We start from the raw sequence: 21,278 nt of genomic DNA on the forward strand, positions 1-21,278 counted from the left end.
AGCTGTGATGGAGTTCATAAAGATAAGCTGTCCTGTGGTATTGTGGGGTCTGCAACATGGCTGTGATGTTTATCTGCTCGGATGAAGCATTATTCTGGTTTGTAGCTTTAAAAAAAAGTCAATTAGATTGAGGCATTTTTGCCATAATCTGTTGTTTTGGCTGATGTTTGTAAATCCCCAACCTGTGGAGAGGCCTGGTAATCAAGGTCTGACAACCCGGTGGGAAATAACTTCCTTATTTATTTTGAAAACATTTGATTCTCTGGTCCGTGAGAAGCAGGGATTTGATATAATTAAATAAGTAGATAAATTAAATTCAACAGATGCTTCTTAAAATGACAAAGAAAAAGGTCAAAAAAACAATGAACACAAGAAATGTTTCATCTTCGGCTGTTGCGAAGACGATCTGAAGCTTTTAGTCAAATCTCTGTTATAAATTTGAAGGAATCACCAAAGTGATTTTCCTGTTATTTCTGAATGTTTGAACTTTTCTGACGCAGGATAGTGTTGTGATGAATGGTTGGAATAATATTTCCTAATATTATAAACACTGTATGTGCGGCTCTTGATAACGTTTAGACTGAAAAATGAAGGTTACAGCTCCGTTGAGGAGAAAGTGCCGCGTGTTTACACTGAGGGCCTCCCGCTCCTGCAGTGGGAGGCCGGCCCGCCCGCCCGCCTGGGCTGCGCTGTGTTCCGGTGCCAGTTCCCGCACTTACTCACCGGGTTTGGCAGGGGCGGGAGCAACAGCAGCTTTTTATCAGCCTGGTTACCATGGGAAATGGGCCTTCGCCGATTACCGGTGCGGCCGACAACTTCACCGCATCGCAGAATTCCCGCTGCACTCTGTTCAGTGCCGATTCGGAGGATTATAAATGTGTGAGTATAGCAGCCGCTGACCAGACACACACACACACAGCCCAGACTGCGAGCGAGGCCTGCAGGGCCAGCCAACTTCAAAATAAGGATGATTCAATAAATGCATACCTCGCTTCAGACCTTGCCTTGATTAATGTGGGTTTTTTTGAAGTTCCGTTTGCCCCAGTGCAAGTATTACTCCGCTGTGTGCTGTTAAATAGCCACTCATTAATGTATTTAGGTTACACTTTTTAGTATCCTTTAAAAAAATATTGTGCAATCTCTATTTTTTAAAAAACAGCACCAGTCCCATTTTCCCTCTGATCAATACAATCCTTCCAGTGTTCAAATGCTAATTCTGGGCCTCATGCAGGGCTGTGGTCGTGAATTTTGTTTCATGGTTAGCATCAACAGGGCTAGTAAAGGTATACTGTCCCTTTTTGTTAGTGATTCAGTGTATTTTTGATGTCCTAACATTTTTCCCTACTAGCAACAAGAGCTAATTAGATTCACATGAAGTCCTTGCTTTGATAATTTTTATAAAGGAAACTGCAGTGCCCCTTTTTATTTGTCACATAATCTGTCAGCATCCTTGGAATACTGATCTGATGGGGGTGATCTTTATGTGCTGAGGGGCCCCACATAGAATCACTAAGAAATACTTTTCATTAACCTCATAAATCTTTTGTATAGTGTCACTGATGCTTGTTGCAATTTTGACCCATGAAGTTCTTGGTTAAATCAAAATCTTTACAGCGTTAGCTAACATCAGCTGGGAGTCTTGGTTATCGAAGGAAGGGGAAGAAGGGTCCTCACTTTTGATTATTGTGTAATATGTTGACAATGCATTATAGGTGGAGTCTGTTGGGTAAGATCAGGATAGGTCTGCCTACAAAGCCCCTGCTGTCAGGCATCTTGCAAACACTCACCGTATGTTGAGATGTGAAAAATGACCACTTGGGGAAATATTGATGAGCTGCTGGTTTCCATGGAAACCATAAACCAACAAAATTGAGCATGGCCCCGCTTGAGGTTGCAGAATTGTGACTTCAGACAGGTTGATGATAGGTCATGATTTGCCTAAATATTTTGTTTTCAGAAATGAAACTCGGTCATAGTTCCTGCTATTGATCGCCATGGTGTGAGCCTTTTTATCAGTGTGTATGTAAGGACAGAAGGTGATTTACAGGAAGTCCTATAATGGTATCTGTTAGAATATGAACCCAGCACTTGAACATGAAAATGTTTGGATAATGTCCTGGAGAATCACCACTGCTGTAGAACTGTAAAGCAACCACTGCCTTCAAGAAAGGAAATTTAAGGGAAGAAAATTAGATGATGAAAAATCACATCTTAAGAATTGAAACCATTATCATCAATTAACTTATTGTCAATTAATCAAAGATTCCTTTACTGAAATCAGATTCATCTGGCAGGCTGATGGAGTAATTCAGATATTTAATATTTTTCATTTGAGTTCAGACTTCCGGCAAAATAATTTAAAATAAATGTATTTATGCTGTCATGAATGAATAGATCACTCCTAATTGGTCAAGAGGGACAATGATTAATAGATGCAATGAGAAGGAAGAAACTTAGTGTTTCAAAACTGCATGAATTAATCAAACATTGACAAAGTCAAAATTACTATATAATTAAATTACCACCTCAGTATAATTTGACATTACTGTCACACCCTCATGTAAGCACTAATGTTTGCTCATCTGCATATTCCTCCAATTTCTCTTTAAGCTCATCTTGTGCATGTGGCTTACTTATTGCTCCCTTGACACTACTCCCACCAAACTTCTGAGCACCAACTTCTCGTCCTGGTTCTTATGCTAATGAGCATTATAAATGGTTCCCTCTTCACAGGTACTGTTGCCCTTCCTTTCAAAACAACCATCCTCACTCAGTCCTCAACAATCCCACCTGTGACTGCTCAAACTACCGTTCCATCCTGACTTGGAAATATATCGCTGTTCCTTCACTGCCACTGGGTCAAAATCCTGGAACTTCCTAACAGCACTGTGGGCTACACCACATGGACTGCAGCGGTTCAAGAAGCAACTCACCACCACCTTCTCAAGGGCAACTAGGGATGGGCAATAAATGCTGGCCCAGCCAGTGACGCCCACATCCTGTGAATGAAAAAAAGTCTCCAACTTCCTTCCTCTCCGAACTCCTTGGCCAGGATTTTGCCCTCGTCAGGTGGGGATGAGCGGGGGCGGTCGGGAAGCCGACCTGTGCGCATATGCGAACTTGCATGCTCACCACCCCCCCCCCCCCCCCCCCACACACACACACACACACACACACACATAGGCAGTGCTGCAACGTGCATTTCACACTGGGCGGGCCAACAGTATGAAATTGCAGTTGGGCCCCGATCGTGGGTGGCAGTTTCACGCTGGCAGGCCAGTTAAGGCCCGCCCATTGTAAAACATGTGCTGCAGCACTCAGTACTGCCAGTGTGGGAGGGGAGGAGGATGAGCATGCAAGTTTGTGCATACGCACGGGTGCATGCAGGAAAAGCTCCCGGAGACACGGAGCTGCCTCAGAGAGATGAAGATTTTGAAAAATAAAAAAGAAAGAACTTAAAAATGTTGTAAACATCCCCTCATGTGGCTCTGTTACATGAGCAGGGACGTTAGAAATTATTTTGAAAATTAAAAAAAATTTTTTAATGATGGATCGAAACCTCATCCTGCCTGTGAATGAGGTTTCGCAAAAAATCAAAAGGCTGCTTGGCCTTTTTGCTTGCCTGCCTACTGTAAGATTGGACGGGCAGCGAAAAATTGAATTCAATTAGATTCTTAATGGCCTTAATAGGCCTGTTAATTGTTGGCAGGCGCGTTGTCAACTCCCGGCACGCCAGTTGACTAAAATATCGCGCGAGTGCGTGATGACATCAGGATGCTGTCCCAACGTCATCGCATGTTACTTTACACTCGTTAGGGTCAGGCGCGCACCCACCCAATGAGCAGAAAATTCTGCCCCTTGCAAATGTTGGGAATTTTTACTTATCGGCATGCCGTGTCAAGTGGAGGTTTCCAGTAGCACGAGGGAATTCCTGAGTATGGGTTTCCCTGTATGCTATTGAGTTTTTAACTCCACAGTGTGTGACTTTTGACCCTGACAGGTTCCCTTGCCCAGAATTCAGGCTGATTGATAGGTGAAGCTTCCAGTCAGCAGGGAACACTCTGAAAGTTGCAGGACCAGGTTGGTCTAATTCTCAGCCCCGTGGAGATAGGGGAGTATTGTTCCCATAAATCAGCTTTGATCTCTGACTTCAAGGATCTGGAGGTGGGTTGTGCTAATATGGCTGGAGCCAGGGTGGAAAGGAGGTCTGATGGTGGAAGCTGAAGGAAGCACTTCTCCTCTTCCTGGCCCACAAACAGTGCTGTCAACGCATTTAATTTCTCCCTCACAGAGGCTGTCCTCACCTCACTGCACTTGCTGGGTTTCCCAAAGCTGGAAAATATATGAACAAGGTGCAGGAGTGGGCTATTTAGCTCCTTAAACCTGCTCTGCCATTTAATAAGATCATGGCTGATCTGATAGTAACCTGAAATCTGCATCCCACCTACCACCAATAACCTATCACCCCCTTGCTTACTAAGAATCTATCCACCTCTGCCTTAAAAATATTCAAAGACTCTGCTTCCACTATCTTTTCAGGAAGAGACTTCCAAAGACTCATGACCCTCTGAGTGGGCCAGCGGGCCACAGTTAAACCATCAAGGCAGGTTAAGTCTGAGTCTTCTAGTCTTATTAACATATTTAAAATGCCATTGAACCATAGAAAAGTTACAGCACAGAAGGAGGCCATTCGGCCCATCTTGTCCACGCCAGCCCGAGGACACCCAGGTGCCCTTCCTGCACCTGGCCGTTAGCCCTGCAGCTTACAGCACTTAAAGTGCAGATCCAGATACTTTTTAAAAGGGTTTAGAGTTTCTGCCTCTACGGCCAACTTGGGCAGTGAATTCCAGACACCCACTACCCTCTGTGTAAAAAAAGTTCTTCCTCATGTCCCCTCTACACCTTCTGCCACTTATCTTGAAACTATGACCCCTGGCTCTAGAATTCTCCCCCAAGGGAAATAATTTTATCCTGTGCACTCTATCTATTCCCCTCATAATTTTGTGCACCTCAATCAAGTCACCTCTCAGCCTTCTTTGTTCTAAGGAAAATAACCCCAACCTATCCAATCTCTCCTCGTCGCTACACTTTTCTAACCCTGGCAACATTCTTGTAAACCTCCTCTGCACTTTCTCCAGAGCTATTATATCCTTCCTGTGATGTGGTGACCAGAACTGCACACAATACTCCAGTTGTGGCCTCACCAGTGTTTTATACAATTCCAACATTATATCCTTACTTTTATATTCTATACCTCTGCCAATGAAGGAGAGCATCCCATATGCCTTCTTTACAACCTTGTCTACTTGAACTGCTGCCTTCAGGTATCTGTGTACTTGTACGCCAAGATCTCTCACTTCATCTACCCCTCTTAGTGTATTCCCATTTATTTTGTAACCCTGTAACTGTTTGACCTCCCTAAATGTATGACCTCACACTTCTCTATGTTAAAATCCATCTGCCACTTTACTGCCCGCACCACCAACCCATCTATATTGTTTTGGAGATTATGGCTATCCTCTACACTATCCACTACTCGGCCAATCTTTGTGTCATCTGCAAATTTCCCAACTGTGACCCCACGTTCACGTCCAAATCGTTAATATATAACACAAACAACGCTTGGTGGTCCCAACGCCGAGCCCTGTGGAACACCACTTGAGACAACTTTCCATTCGCAAGTGCATCCATCGACCATTACCCTTTGTTTCTTGTTACAGAGCCAACTTTTTATCCATTTTGCCATATTATCCTGAATCCCATGGGCTTTTACTTTCCTGACCAATCTGCCATGTGGGACCTTGTCAAATGCCTTGCTAAAATCCACAACACCCACTGCACTACCTTCATCAACTCTTCTTATCACTTCCTCAAAGAATTCAATCAAATTTGTGAGGCAAGACCTTCCTTTAACCAATCCATGCTGACCATCCCTGACTAGTCCATGCCTTTCCGCATGACAGTTAATCCTATCTCTCAGGATTGATTCTACTAATTTGCTCACCACCGATGTAAGACTAACTGGCCTATAATTGTTTGGCCTTTCCTTTGATCCCTTTTTAAACAATAGAACTACGTTTGCATTTCTCCAGTCCTCTGGTACCTCCCCTGTATCTAGTGAAGATTGGAAAATCCTCCTCAAAGCATCTGCTATCTCCTCCCTGCCTTCCTTCAATAGCCTTGGAAACAATCCATTTGGCCCTGGTGACTTATCAACTTTCAAGGATTTCAACTCTTCGAGTACTTCCTCTCTCTTTATGATGATCCTGTCCAATATCTCGCAGTGTTCCTCCTGGACTACTATATCTGCATCCTCCCTTTCCTTTGTAAACATGGAGACAAAATATTCATTTAGAACCCTTCCCACAGCCTCTGCATCTACACATAAGTTTCCATCTTCATCTCTGATAGGTCCCACTTTTTCCTTAACTAACCTTTTAGCATTAATGTATTGGTAAAACATCTTTGGATTACCTTCAACTTTAGTTGCTAATCTTTTTTCAAGCCCTCTCTTTGATTTCCTTATTTCCTTTTTTACTTCGTCCCTGCACTTCCTATATTTGTGTAGGCTATCTGCAGTGCTTAGTTCTTTGTGCCTATCGTATGCTTTCTTTTTCTGTTTGATCTTCCCTTGTATTCCTCCAGACAACTAGGGAGGTCTAGATTTGGCAGTACCACTCTTATTTTTGTAGGGGCATGTCTACTTTGTACAATTAGGATCTTGCCTTTTAGTGCTTCCACTGGTTTTCCACTGTTTTATCCTCCAGCAGTGATGTTCAGTCCACCTCAGCCAAGTCCCTTCTCATTTCCACCTCCTGGGAACAGGTTGGCTGTCTGCACCTGTCCCATCTCAGGAAAATCTGGAAGTGAGCAGCTTGGAGTCAGCTTCCCAATGCGCTCTAAAAGTTTGCCCATTTAACTACCCCACCCAATTCTATCTGCTCACCTATATTAAATCTCTTTCCTCCACAACACCCCACCCCCCCCCCCGCCCCCCAACTGGAGCCGTTGTCACCTTTTAAATCTATACCCCTCTTTCCTACAACTTCCATGTTTGAAGTTCTCCAGTCCAGCTGGACCACTGAAATGGCCCTGATCAAAATCACATAATGATCTTTGTGACTGAGCGTGGTGCATTACCTGATCTTAGCCTCTGACACAGTTGATCACACCATTCTCCTCTTTTGGCTCCCTTCCATTGTCAAGCTGAATGGGACTCCAATTGTAGCTAGAGAATTTTCAGCAATGGTTTCTCTTCCCACACTATTTCCTCTGGAGGCTGCAAGGATCTTTCCTTGTTTCTCTCCACCCCACCACCACCACCACCACCACTCCCAATTCCCCCCAGCATCCTTATCTACATGCTACCCCTTGACAACAGCATCCTGCTTCCACATATACACTGACAGCACCCAGCTCCACCTCCCTCGACCTTTCCACTGCCTTTGTTGTCAGTCAGCATGGCTTCTGGATGAGCTGCAGTTTCCCTTTGTTAAACACTTGGAAGACAGGTCACTGGTCTGGATTTTGCAATCAGTGGCTCAGCGACGGCGCTTGCTACTGACATTGAATAAATCTGTGCGAAAGCTGACTGTAATCCTCCGATCCCCAGGGCAAGATATTCAGTGGCCTTGGGGGAGGCTTTCCTTCCAATGGTGGCTGCATTGAGGCCCAGCAGCTCTGTGTATTGTGGCTAAAAATGGCAGGCTGATGTGGACATGACTTACAGTTACAACAAGTATTAAGCAAGATTGGAAAGAAAAATATTGGCAAGTCAGATTTAGTAGATGTGATTAATTTACTAAATTAAAAATCAAAACATTTTTTAAAAACTAAAATTTAAATCGTTTTTAAAAATACAATAATTTTAATCAGAAATCATTTTACCAAGTGATACTTAAATCTGATATCAGGCTAAAAGTCAGAGATTTTACTTTTTAACAAGATTTATAAGACTTTTTAAAAGTTTCATATTAAATTCAATGCATTTTAACTTTTACAGATCCTTTCTGGTGTGGGTCTCCTTATTGAGTATTCGCGAATTGAGAGGAGGACCCTTATGCCTGGAAATTAAGATTGAAAATTTTAAATGTATCATTAATTTGTAATTGTTGGGCAATTATCCCACATTCATGCTTTGTCTGTATTTGCTGTTTGAATTAATGAACCCTTGAGAGTAGTGTTGGTTAATTGGCCTCCGCAACTTTCGGATTTGTGTGTTACAATACAATTCAGAAATTCCAGGTGCTCTCTGATGTTCCATAGCAGTCAATACTGAAGAGATTGTTGCTGGTACCGCAATATCCAGCCCATAGTCTTTGGCTCTTAATAGAAACTGTATACCCTTGCTATTCATTCTGTGCCCTCCCTGACCACTGCTTCAGGTTGAATGTTGAACCCCAAGATGAACTTCCAATCCAATAGCTTCTTCTATCACAAAGATGCCTACTTCCACCTATATACAACGATACAAAAATGTCAGACAGGAAACGACCACCTGGCCCCATACTGTTGTGATGCCTCCTGCATCACTATTAAGACGCTCTGTACCCGCCTGCTAGGAGCTGCATAATTTCCTGGAAGAGATAAAAAAACAGTTAAAAGCCCAAGGCCAATTAGGGAAATTCCTTTCCAATCACCTTTAGGTTATCAAAGCTACTCCAAGAGACCACGTTGACCATGATATGAATTGGTACTCACCTCTTGTAGAACAAGATCACAGCTCCTGATAGGAACTGCTCTAGCTGTCTTTAGGAGGTATATGGTATCAATGTGTATGTGAACTGACAACTAGTTTCAAAAGGTATACTATTATTTGGAAGAACAAGCCACCATTTAACCTATTTCTGCCCTTGCACGATTTTTAGGTGTGAGCCCTGGTGCTTTCCAGTCTATCTAATCTATCTAATTGAAATGATTTATCAATGTGAACTTGGTCTGGTCCCTGCATTTTTTTTAGGTCCCAATCAAATTTCCCTTTGCTTTTCTGAAGTATATCAACCCAGCTTTTTAAGCTTATCTTGGTAGCTAAAGTATTTTTAAACTGGGATTATGTCTTGTGCTTTGAACCTTTATTAAAGCCTTCATTGTGACCCACTTGTGAGCAGCCCAGAAATGGACACAGTATTCTAAATAAATCTGACCAATGTTGTACAAGGACAAGCTGTTATGTTTTGTCTTGTATTGAACAGCAATGTTCCCTCCAATCTGCATGGCCATGACCTAACGCACAAGTTTAACACTTTAAATTTTTTTGCATGGTCTTGCACGTGTGATAATTTAAAAAGGACTGTGCACTTAAATAAATTGCCCATATAGTCCAAACAAAATAAGGGGAACCTTATTGAACAGTCCTATGAATGTAATGCAGCTTCCTATTTTATTCAAGTAAAGTTTTGTATATATGCAATATATTAATTATTATTTCTCTAACACAGTGAGATATGCTATCAGTAATTTAGTCTCCTTTACAGTCCTAACAATTGCATAAATCATTGTATCACTCGCAAACTTGCAGACCATTCCTGGACACCTTTTTCTAAGGTTGTCTAGAGCTTAACACTTATCCCTGCGGCTCACCAGTGTAATCGGCCTCCAAGCTGATCTAAAGCCACTGAAAACTTCTTGCCTATAAACATGCAGCTAATTCTTAAATCACTACAGCAGCTTTCAACTAATTGCACAAGATTCTACCTTGAAAGATTTGCATTGTGGGGTCCTTATCAAAAGTTTTATGAAAATTCAGGTGGACATTTAAATAACATGGTCCAACTCCACCCCTCCCTAGCTTACCTGCTGCTGAAATTCTAATCCATTCCTCTGTTATCTCAGTATTTGACTATTTCAGTTGTCTCCTAGCCAGCATCCTGTCTTCCACTCTCTATAAACTTGATCCCTGGTCTAGAGCCAAGAGTCAGGGTGTCACTAGAAACGTGTTATGCAAGTCCAATTGTATTAGGCACCTCCTATAATTTGAAAAGACTTAAAGACTGTGAACCCTTTGGAGAGCATACAGAATATATTTATGGAATGGTTCCAGGGGTGAGGGATTATAGTTATTTGGGTATACTAGAGGAACTGGTGGTGTTCTCCATAGACCATAGATGTATAAGAGGAGATTTGATAGTGGTGTTAAAAATCATGTAGGATTTGGATAGGAGTAATAAAGAGAAACTGTTTTCAATGGTTGAAAAGTCAAAACCAGAGAGCACAGATTTAAGTGTTTGGCAAAAGTCAGAGGCAACACGAGGAAGAAACATTGGAATTGGAATGCACTGTCTGAATATAGTAGCCTTAAAAAGGGGTGGATAAATACTTGAAGTAGGAAAAAATTACAGCGATATGCAGTAAGAATAAGTGAGTGAGACTAACTGGGTAGCTCTTCAAAAGAGCTGGCACAGACTTGATAAACTGAATGGATTCCTTCTTTACTGTATCTATGATTATAAATACCTTGATTTCCATGGTGAATGCTAGTCACATTGCCAAAGTTTCTGACAGGGGCTGAAGAGGAGAAACTGGTTAGTCACTAGTTTTTAACAGGAACTTGATGACTTGTGTTCAAATCCATTCCAGATTAAAGTCTTTTATAGGTGATGGGGATTGAATATTCCAACTGCTGCATGTAGGCTAGGGGTTGCAGGCCAAGTGTGGTCCTTCCCATTGCCTTCTAAAATGATTCCTGTTTTCTCCACCTCTTGTTCCTATTTTGTCTGAAAATCCTCCCAGTATCTCCTTCCCTTTCCATGGCTCCCTTATTTTCATCACTACCCTGACTACTGCTATCTACTAAATGTCTGTATCCTCCACTGCTCCTGGCTCCGCTCTCACTCCTCACATCCTTGTTCCTATCACTAAGTCTCTACAAAGGCAAGTAGCAAGAGACCAGAGGCCCATTGCTCTTAACTTGTTTTCTTTCTCTTCTACCCTTTCAATCAGAGGCCTTGATTGCTTTCAAAATTCAGTTTACTTGTTTGAGGCTAAACACTTTCTGCATCTGAATGCAGAATTTGGAATTTAAAATGGATTGATACAGAAGTACAAAAGGAAGTAATGTTTTGTAAACAGGAAGTGTGTGCAGACATTAGGGAGTAAAATTAGTCTTCAGTGGTAGAGTGAAAGGGGTGATAACAAATTTGCAACTCATTTTTACTCCCTGCTTAATTATCTTTTCCACAATAGACCAACTTTACTACTCATATTATTTTTTAATATGTTAGAAGGCTACATGAATTTAAATTTGATACTTACAAACAATAAAGACAAAGGGAAATTAAAATAAATGTTCTTTTACTGTTGAGACTGATAGATCTTTGCAATCAGCAAAGGAAAACCTAATTTAAGTAATCCTATAACCTACAGGTCACTGTCATTGCTGTAAAGCGAGCCTCTGCTGCATTCTCTCTACTTGCGTGGTAAGTTTTGTTTTACATTTTTAGTTGTAATTTAACCAAATTGTCTTAGTACTATACTTTGGTCCAACATTCTTTATTAAATATATAGCCAAACAAGTTGGTAAAAAAAAAATCCCCCATTAATTATTTTGCATTAACAGCACGTTATTAACAGGTTTTATAACAGGCCTTCTCTGATAGATTAACTGCTTTCTCTAGTGAGTAGCTTTGCTGTCCCGACAAGAAAGTTCCCTGCTTTGTACTGAGTTAGCTTTTTTTATTCTTTCATGGGATGAGGGCATCGCTGGCTAGGTGAGCATTTGTTGCCCATCCCTAATTGCTCTTGAGATGGTGGTGGTGGTGAGCTGCCTTCTTGAACCGCTGCAGTCCATGTGGTGTAGGTACATCCACAGTGCTGTTAGGGAGGGAATTCCAAGATTTTGATGCAGCAAAGTGAAGGAACGGCAATGTAGTTCCAAGTCAGGATGTTGTGTGGCTTGGAGGGGTGTCTGGATGGTGTCGAGCCTCTTCAGTGTTGTTGGAGCCGCACTCATCCAGGCAAATCGAGAGTATTCCATCACACTCTTGGCTTGTGCTTTGTAGATGGTGGACAGATTTTGTAGACACAAGAAATGAGTTACTCGCCTCAGAATTCCCAACCTCTGACCTGCTCTTGTAGCAACAGTATTTACATGGCTGTTCCAGTTCAGTTTCTGGTCAGTGGTAACCCCCATGATGTTGGCGGTGGAGGATTCTGGAGGACCCACAACTGCTGCCATCTAGAAGAACAAAGGCAGCAGACATATGGGAAATTCCTATCCAAGCCACTCACCATCCTGACTTGGAAATATATCGCCATTGCTTCACTATCGCTGGGTCAAAATCCTGGAACTCCTTCCCTGACAGCACTGTGGATGCACCTGAACCACATGGACTACAGCGGTTGAAGAAGGCAGCTCACCACCACCTTCTCAAGGGCAATTGGGGATGGGCAATAAATGCTGGCCTAGTCAGCCATGCCCATCTGTGATGGTAATGCCCTTGAATGTCAAGAGGAAATGTTCTAATCACCAAATAATTTGTTTTTTGTGATGCTGATTGAGGGATAAATATTGGCCAGGATACTTGGGATATCTCCTCTACTCTTTGAAATTATGCTATGGGATCATCTTATATCCATCTGAACAGGCAAATGGGGTATTGGTTTAACTTCTGATCCGAAATATGGCACCTCCAACAATGCAATGCTTCCTCAGTACTGTATTGGATATTGGAGTGTTGGTCTTGTTTTTTGTCCTCGAGCCTCGGAGTGGGACATGAACCAGAACATTGTGCTTCAGAGGAGATTGTGCTACCAAATGAGCCATAGCAGGTGTACAATTTTCTTGATTCACTCTTGTTGGAGATGGTCTGGCACTTGTGTGGCACAAATGTTACTTGCTACTCATCAACCCAAGCCTGAATGTTCTTCAGATCTTTCTGCAAGTGAGCATGGAGTGTTTCAGTATCTGGGACTTGTGAATGATCCTGAACACTGCAATCATTAGCGAACATCTGGACTAATGACCTTATGATAGAGGCAAGGTTATTGATGAAACAACTGATAATCGCTGGGCCTAGGACACTACCCTGAGGAACTCATGCAGTGATGTCCTGGGACTGAGACGATTGGCTCCAACTGCAGCCATCTTCCTTTGTGCTATCTATGATCTTAGCCAGTGGAGAGATTTCCTCCTGATTTTCATTGACTTCAATTTTACTAGGGTTCCTCGATGCCTCGTGGTCAAAGGCTGCCTTTTTCTCGTAGGCAGTCACTTGTGCCTCTTGAGTTCAGCTCTATTGTACATGTTTGGAGCAAGGCTATAATTAGGTCAGGACTGGCCCTGGCAGAATCCAGCTGACCTCAATTGGGCACCAGTACTGTGTGTTCATATGATTAGAATCCCCACCTCTCTGTGGATAGGGAAATCTGCTGGGATACCTCCTCCTGAATGCTGCCCCTGCTGGAAGCATTCATGTGTGAATGTTGTAGAAATTAGTAGGCTTGGTGATAATGCACTGTATTTTCATAGGATCGTGATGTTTAAAGCAAAGAAGGAAGTGATTGTGTCTGGGCTGGCTCTTCATTAGAGCAATCCAGTACATACTAACCTAGTGCCTGCCTGCTTCCCCATATCACTTCAGCTTCCTCTCTCAAATTATTGTCCAGTTTTACCTTTCTATTTACTTTCTGAATGGATTTTAAATTGATGGTTCTTAGTCAATGATTTCTCAACCAGAGAAAACATTCTCTTCCAATTCACTCTGTCAATACCTTTCATAAGTTCTTTTAAAAATCCACTAAATCTCCTCTAGCTCTGATCTCCAGTAGAAATAGTTGTTGTCTCCCATCTCGTAAACTATATTTCCCCATTATCGCCATTTTCCTGGTTAGTATAAGTTGTACACTCTGTGGCTTTATTTGGCTGCAAATAATGATCACCCAAAATCGTAAACAATGCCCTAAACTATGATTTGTGTAAGTTTATTATTACATCTTCACTCTTGTACTTTGTAAATCCTGTTGCACTTGTTATGAATTATATATCTATACTCCCACCTTCAGGGAATTATGCATTTGAAACATAGGATCTCTCTGTTCATCCACAACCTTCAGTGTCTTTCAGATAAATGTACACTCTCATTCCATATTCTTTCTCCCAAAAGATATTCCTGCACTCTTATCCACATTAATTTGCACCTAGAAATGTTCCATCTATCTGCCTATTCCACTAATCTATTTATATCTTCCTGAGCTTTTTTACACTCCTGCTCACTTTTTGTCATACCTCTTTGCAATTTTAAAGTTGTATTCCCCAGATCTTGGTCCAAATGATTCCTCTACTAAAAACAAAAGTGGCCCCAAACTGATTGCTGGGATAAACCACTTCCAATCTTTCTCTGGTTCGAGGGACTCCCATTTACTTGATAAGTGTTTGTTTCCTATCTTGTTGGGCAGTCTCCCGCTACATTTATTATATATACCCCTGAATTTTTCATACATACACCTGTATCACTCAGCCACAAACTTGGGTGAACCCTTGGGAAGCAATAGATCAGTGTTAATTTTATTAATGCTTGTGGAGAATGTATACTAATGATGGTATTGTTTCCATGTAGTTCCTTTATGCTTCTTGTGATATGGTTATTCCGAAAGTACAACTCTTTGGCCCAGGTAAGGTAATTATATAAAATTTAAAACATGGTGCAATAATTGAGAAGTGTACTCACATAACCAGTTTCTAAGTGTTGAAATGCCTTTAGGCTTTTACCCATATTGATCATTGGTCCTGCGTTGGATACCTCTTAATGAGAAAGATAGCAAGTTCGCTGAGGAGAAAATATATTTATCTACCTCGGAGTAGTCATATTAATAGAATGAGCATTTAGTTAATTCACTAGCTATCTATTCCATTTTGCTGACACTAAGATTTGCTGACACAAATCATGATAGTTGATGTGGCACAAATAGTGGTTTCCTGTTTGAAGTAACATCCATTTTTGTTGTAGTTTGTATACACTTCATATGCAAAATGCTGCAGGCATAAAATATCATTGCTTATTCAACTAGAAGATTTGTGTGTCAGTGGTCAAACTGAAGCCTGTGTAAAACCCCACTTGTGTAACACAAAAGCAAAATACTGTGGATGCTGGAAATCTGAAATTAAAAACAGAAAATTCTGTAAATACTCAGCAGATTTGGTAGTATCTGAGGAGAGAGAAACAGTTAATGTTTCAGGTCGATGAACTTTCAGACAAAAGGTCATTGACCTCAAACATTAATTCTGTTTCCCTCTACTCAGATGTTGCCAGAACTGCTGAGTATTCCCATGTGTGTAACATAATATTTACCTTAAGCTTCTTTTAACAGCTGTAGCAGTGAACAGTTTTGTATCTTCAAGATTGCATGAAACAAAGGTTTAAAACTGACTTGACAATTTTGTTTCAGCACATGCAAGCTATTATAAAGCACTTAGGTTTATTTCAACACAAACTTCTTATGTTCTATTTTCTTTAATAAGTAGTGTTGACGCTGGATAAATTAACTTAAAGGAGTTATTGGTGGAGAAACAGAATTAGTCCTTACGTTTGAAGTTATACTGTCACTGAGAGCTAAACCTAAGCTCTGTCAATTTTAGTGATCAGCGGGCTTAGTTTATTCCCTCCACCCTAATTTCCCCTGATGTCACTATATAATAAAAACATTAAACAAGGTTATGTTGGTCAAAGACTTGTTAATTTGAAAGCAGATCTCTGCTGGCATTGCTCTGTGTCAGAAACTACTCTGTTACCAACAAAGTGAGGACAGGGAATGTGGTACAGGAAGTACTTATGACACCTAGAGTGCATCCTTTGTGTTACCTAATAGTTGGGTGAGTTGAATGATTTACAATTCTGAATGGAAAAGTATTGTTCCTTGCCAAAATATTGTTCCCTTATTGATGTTGTTAGGTACCAGAGTTACAGTTTTGTTGCTTTAGCAATAAATATTGGTCTGTTTACTGTGCAAAAATGTAACTACAATATGTTAATTTGGACCACAAATGTTATCATTTTTGAAGCCTGAAAATTGTGTTTTTAATTTAAAGAACGTTCAGCTGCTTAAGCCTGAGTTGAGCCATAAAGGTGAGCAAAGTTCCAATGCAATCCCAATTTGTGTTTTAAATGGCCTGCCAAAACTCTAGGAGGACTTGCACATTGAATGATCACTACTTTAATGAGGTACTGAAGGATGTTCAGCACAACGTGTGATATATACACTCCATTAAGTGCTGAATATTTTCAGGAGAAAGTGGGGGAAAAAAACAATGAAGAAGGATAGAAGATAAGAAAGGTACTGTGATGCATTGCCTCTCATTAAGGTTGTAGCGTATTTATGGAAATGTTTTATCTCCCTGTGGAGAAGAATTTTCATTGGAACCTCTCCTGATGGTCTATCTTTAGTTCAGAGATTATCTTTTGAAGAATTGTGAGTGTTAAGTTAATTCCTGCCACTTCATGCACTTTGTAGCACATCAGTAAGCCCAAACCATTAGAGAGTTGCGGAATTTAATTTTTAACTCTGCTTTGTGAAATATGAACATGAAAATAAACACAAGAAAAGACCATCTGGCATATCTAGCCTATCCTATTCAGATATGGTGCAGCCTACCATTAACTACCTCCCTTCCACCACCCACTTCCACATGCTGCAATCTCTTGGCAGAGGCAGAAGCAAAAGACAGTTTCAGAAAAAAAAACCGGGGGAAATTCCCCTCTAACCTTCCAAAAGCTTCCTTTTTGATTATGGTAAACGAAAGAGTTTTGCTTTCTTTTTAATATATTCGTTCATAGGGTGTGGGTGCTGGCTGGGCCAGCATTTATTGCCCATCCCTAGTTGCCCTTGAGATGGTGGTGGTGAGCTGCCTTCTTGAACCGCTGCAGTCCATGTGGTGTAGGTACACCCACAGCGCTGTTAAGGGAGGGTGTTCCAGGATTTTGACCCAGCGACAGTGAAATAATGGTGATATATTTCCAAGTCAGGATGGTGAGTGGCTTGGAGGGGAACTTGCAGGTGGTGGTGTTCCCATGTGTCTGCTGCCCTTGTCCTTCTAGGTGGTTCTGGTTGTGGGTTTGGAAAATGCTGTGTGAGGAGTAATAGCTTCAGTGAAAATTTAATTCCATTGCATCTGTAACTCTGGAATGCAGAATTTGTTGACTCAAAACAAACAGCTTGATAACTCGGTCATGATTTCCTCATTCACTTGTGTGTTATTACGTCTTTCTGCCTTGTTGAAAAATTCTATATTCCCTATATGACTAAGACTTAGTTTGCATCAGGATTTACAATAGTACTGATTGATTTTTTTTTGTTTAAGTCATCAAATTGTCATGTATGGTGCATAAGTATCTTAGAATATAGCATCAAAATGGTTTCCAAATCTGAATAGCTCCTGTCAGATTTACTCTTGCACTTGTGTCCACAGTAGAAATTAGTTTTCATAAGATAACTCATGTCAACAGTAAACTGAAACTTTCAACCTCATATATGATGTGCACCACAGCACAATCCAAGTATTTCGCACCAGAGACTATGGGCAAACTTTTACACCTCGTGGGTGCGCGGCTGACCCAATCAGGCGTAAAATAGTGCGAGAAGACATCGGACAAACGTCCTGATGTCATCCCGTGCTTGCGCAATATTTTGCTCGGCAGGCATGCACAAAAGTCAGAAGCATGCCGGCCAACAATTAAGAGGGCAATTAAGCCCATTAATGGTGCAAATGTCTCTGATTTTTTTATGGCCCATCCAACCTTACAGTTAGCAGACGGGCGAATCCACCAGGCGGACTTTGCATTTTTCATCAAACCTCATCCAAGGGCAGGATGAGGTTTCCGTTATTAAATAAAATAAAAATAAAAATCTGTGGGCAGCATTTTCATCAACTATATGTTCAGGTGCCTGATTGTGATGCTTGGATACTTTTTTTCTGATTTTCAAAACTTTATTCCATAGTTTTCTCTGCCTTCAGGGAGCCTTCTCTCAGTGCTTGCCCGCGCCTGCGTTGACGTCATTGCCTGCCCTCTTCCCGTCTGCACCCTGGCAGCACTGAGCTTTTCAGCGCTTGCTTCATGCTGGCTGCCCGTTAATTGGCCAGCCAGTGTGAAATCGCGGCCGGGGGCTGATCACAGCCAGCAGTCCATTTCCCGGCTGATCCCAGGCCTGCCAGTCGCGCCCGCCCACCAAGATGAAGATTCATGCTATATGGAGCTGCCCACAATATTCTCCATGTTTTTCTGTCCACGGAGGAATACTGTATTAGCCAAAAACTAATAATGATGTTATTTAGAAATGAGCTACATGACAAGTGACTAGTAATATAATCCTTGAGTTGCAAAATGCTTCAACTTTTTAAAAAATAACACAGGACAACCTATTAATTAGTGCCATGTCCCAACGTGTTTAAAGAGGAGGCAAGTAAGGTAGAGGAACAGAATTCACAATTTTTATTTCCATCCACACTTCTAGTTTATGGTCCATGTTGTAAAGTTGAAATTCGTCCACTCCTTTTTGGAATCATTTCAACAACTTCCCCATGAACAAGTTTTCAAGACTCATGAACATTATGACCATGAGCTTTATCAGGTGACAAACAGATTCCCCCCATGCTGGACATAATATTTTTTTTAAAAAGGGCTGCCCCAATCCCTGGAAATTGTGCTAAACAATTGGACAAATACTCCCTGGGTGAAATGTGTATGCTTTCCAACACATTGCATTCTTATGTATTTTGACAAAGAAAGCTGTCTCTGGCAGCCCTAAGTCCTGATATGCTACTTTGCTGCCTAAGCACATATCAACACAAGGCTCTGGATAGAATGCATCCAGCACAATGGGAGCTGCCAGGGAATCCAATAACAATTAACCACTAGTCAGAGCACAGCTGTAGGCATATAAATATTCCTAAAACACTAAACCTTTTGTGCTTGGTCTCCAGCTTGTGTTCTCTAACTGGGTCTTTTAGCTGCCACTCTGCTGCTTTTCTATTCTACAAAACCATCAAGTGTTTCCAGGCCACAACTCAACATCACCCTCCCCCAACTCTGTCCCCCTCAATTTGCTAGTACCTTGCCCTCTACTCAAATGCTACCAGACCTAAGCCCCTCTTCCATCATTTGGATCTGTCTGAGCATGTGTGTGTGTGTATTAGAAAACTAATGGCTTGGTAACATTAAGGGATTTTATATGTGAGAAAATAAGTGCCCAGGATTAACAAGTTTTAGTAATTTGCTAAAATTGGGAAAATATACTTGAGCCCATACTCACCAATCTGCCTGCCACAGATGCATCAGTCAGCACCATCACCATTCCTGGGTATGTCCTGGCAGACCCAGCAGAGGTGGCAGCATAGTGGTATACAGTTAGGAGGAAGTTGCCCTGGGAGTCCTCAACATCAGCTTTGGACCCCATGAAGTCTCATGGCATCAGGTCAAAAAAGGGCAAGGAAACCTCCTGCTGATTAGCACTTCCCGCTCCTCACCTGATGAATCAGTACTCCTCCATATTGAACACCTCTTGGAAGAAGCAGTGAGGGTGGCAAGGGTACATAAAGTAGTCTGGATAGGGGAGTACTCTGGGTAGGGGACTTCAGTGTCCATCGCCAAGATTGGCTTGGTAGCTCAACTACTGACTGAGTTGGCCGAGTCCTAAAGGACATAGCTGCTAGACTGGGTCTGTGGCAGGTGGGGAGGGAACCAACAAGAGAGAAAAACATACTTGACCTTATCCTCACCAACCTGCCTGCCGCAGATGCATCTGTCCATGACAGCATCGGTAGGAATGACCACTGCACAGTCCTGTGGAGACGAAGTCCCGACTTCACATTGAGGATACCCTCCATCTTGTGTGGCACTACCACCATGCTAAATGGGATAGATGTCGAACAGATCTAGCAAGACTGGACATCCATGAGGCGCTGTGGACCATCTGCAGCAGCAGTAGAATACTCAACCACAATTTGTAACCTCATTGCCTGGCATATCACCCACTCTACCATCACCATCAAGCCAGGGCATCAACGCTGGTGCAATGAAGAGTGCAGGAGGGCATGCCAGGAGCAGCACCAGGTATACTTAAGAATGAGGTATCAACCTGCTGAAGCTATAACACAGGACTATTTACATGCCAAACAGCATAAGCAGCAAGTGATAGACAGAGCTAAGCGTTCCCACAACCAATAGATCAGACCTAAGCTCTGCAGTCCCGCCACATCCAGTTGGTGGTGGACAATCAAACAACTCACTGGAGGAGGAGGCTTCACAAATGTTCCCATCCTCAATGATCAGAGCAAAAGATAAAGCTGAAGCATTTGCAACAATCTTCAGCCAGAAGTGCCGAGAGGATGATCCATCTCAGGCTCCTCCGGAGATCCCCAGCATTATAGATACCAGTCTTCAGCCAATTCGATTCATACGACGTGTTATCAAGAAACGGCTGAAGACGCTGGACACTGCAAAGACCATGGGCCCTGACAATATTCCGGCAATAGTACCAAAGACTTGTGCTCCAGAACTTGCCGTGCCCCTAGCCAAGTTGTTTCAGTACAGCTACAACACTGGCTTCTACCCTGCAATGTGTAAAATTGTCCAAGTATGTCCTGTACACAAAAAGCAGGGCAAATCCAACCTGGCCAATTACTGCCCCATCAGTCTACTTCCGATCATCAGTGAAGTGATGGAAGGGGCCATCCACAGTGCTATCAAGTGGCACTTGCTCAGTAATAACCTGCTCACTGATGCTCAGTTTGGGTTCTGCCAGGGTCACTTAGCTCCTGACCTCGTTACAGCCTTGGTTCAAACATGAACAAAAGAGCTGAACTCCCGAGGCGAGGCGAGAATGACTACCCTTGACATCAAGGCAGCATTTTATCATGTGTGGCATCAAGGAGCCTCTAGCAAAACTGGAGTCAATGAAAATCAGGGGGAAAACTCCACTGTTAAAGTCATGCCTAGCACAAGGGAAGATGTTTGTGGTTGTTAGAGGTTAATCATTTCAGTTCCAGGACATCACTGCAGGAGTTCCTCAGGTTAGTGTCCTAGGCCCAACCATTTTCAGCTGCTTCATCAATGACCTTCCTTCCGTTATAAGGTCAGAAGTGGGGATGTTCACTGATGATTGCACAATGTTCAGCACCTTTTGTGACTCCTCAGATACTGAAGCAGTCCATGTTCAAATGCAGTAAGACCTGGACAATATCCAGGCTTGGGCTGACAAGTAGCTAGTAACATTCCTACCACACAAGTGCCAGGCAATGACCATTTCCAACCAGAGAGAATCTAACCATCGCCCCTTGACATTCAATAGCA

General features: G+C 42.1%; 1 protein-coding gene across 4 annotated transcripts in view; it reads left to right on the forward strand.

The window, feature by feature from the left end:
• si:dkey-100n23.5 (cyclic AMP receptor-like protein A) overlaps positions 1–21,278 on the forward strand; it is a 247,467-nt gene continuing 226,189 nt past the window's right edge. Inside the window, exons 1-3 of one of the 4 annotated variants that reach the window (XM_041210606.1) lie at positions 1–97; positions 11,362–11,414; positions 14,553–14,612. In XM_041210606.1, the coding sequence (XP_041066540.1) occupies positions 82–97; positions 11,362–11,414; positions 14,553–14,612 (129 nt within the window). In that variant the 5' untranslated portion in view covers positions 1–81. Of the gene's footprint in view, positions 98–753; positions 880–11,361; positions 11,415–14,552; positions 14,613–21,278 lie in introns of those variants that run through there. The other 3 variants (XM_041210608.1, XM_041210607.1, XM_041210605.1) reach the window with 3 other exon arrangements.

This window comes from Carcharodon carcharias, chromosome 18 (assembly GCF_017639515.1).
Source record: "Carcharodon carcharias isolate sCarCar2 chromosome 18, sCarCar2.pri, whole genome shotgun sequence".
NCBI classification, from domain to species: Eukaryota; Metazoa; Chordata; class Chondrichthyes; order Lamniformes; family Lamnidae; genus Carcharodon; species Carcharodon carcharias.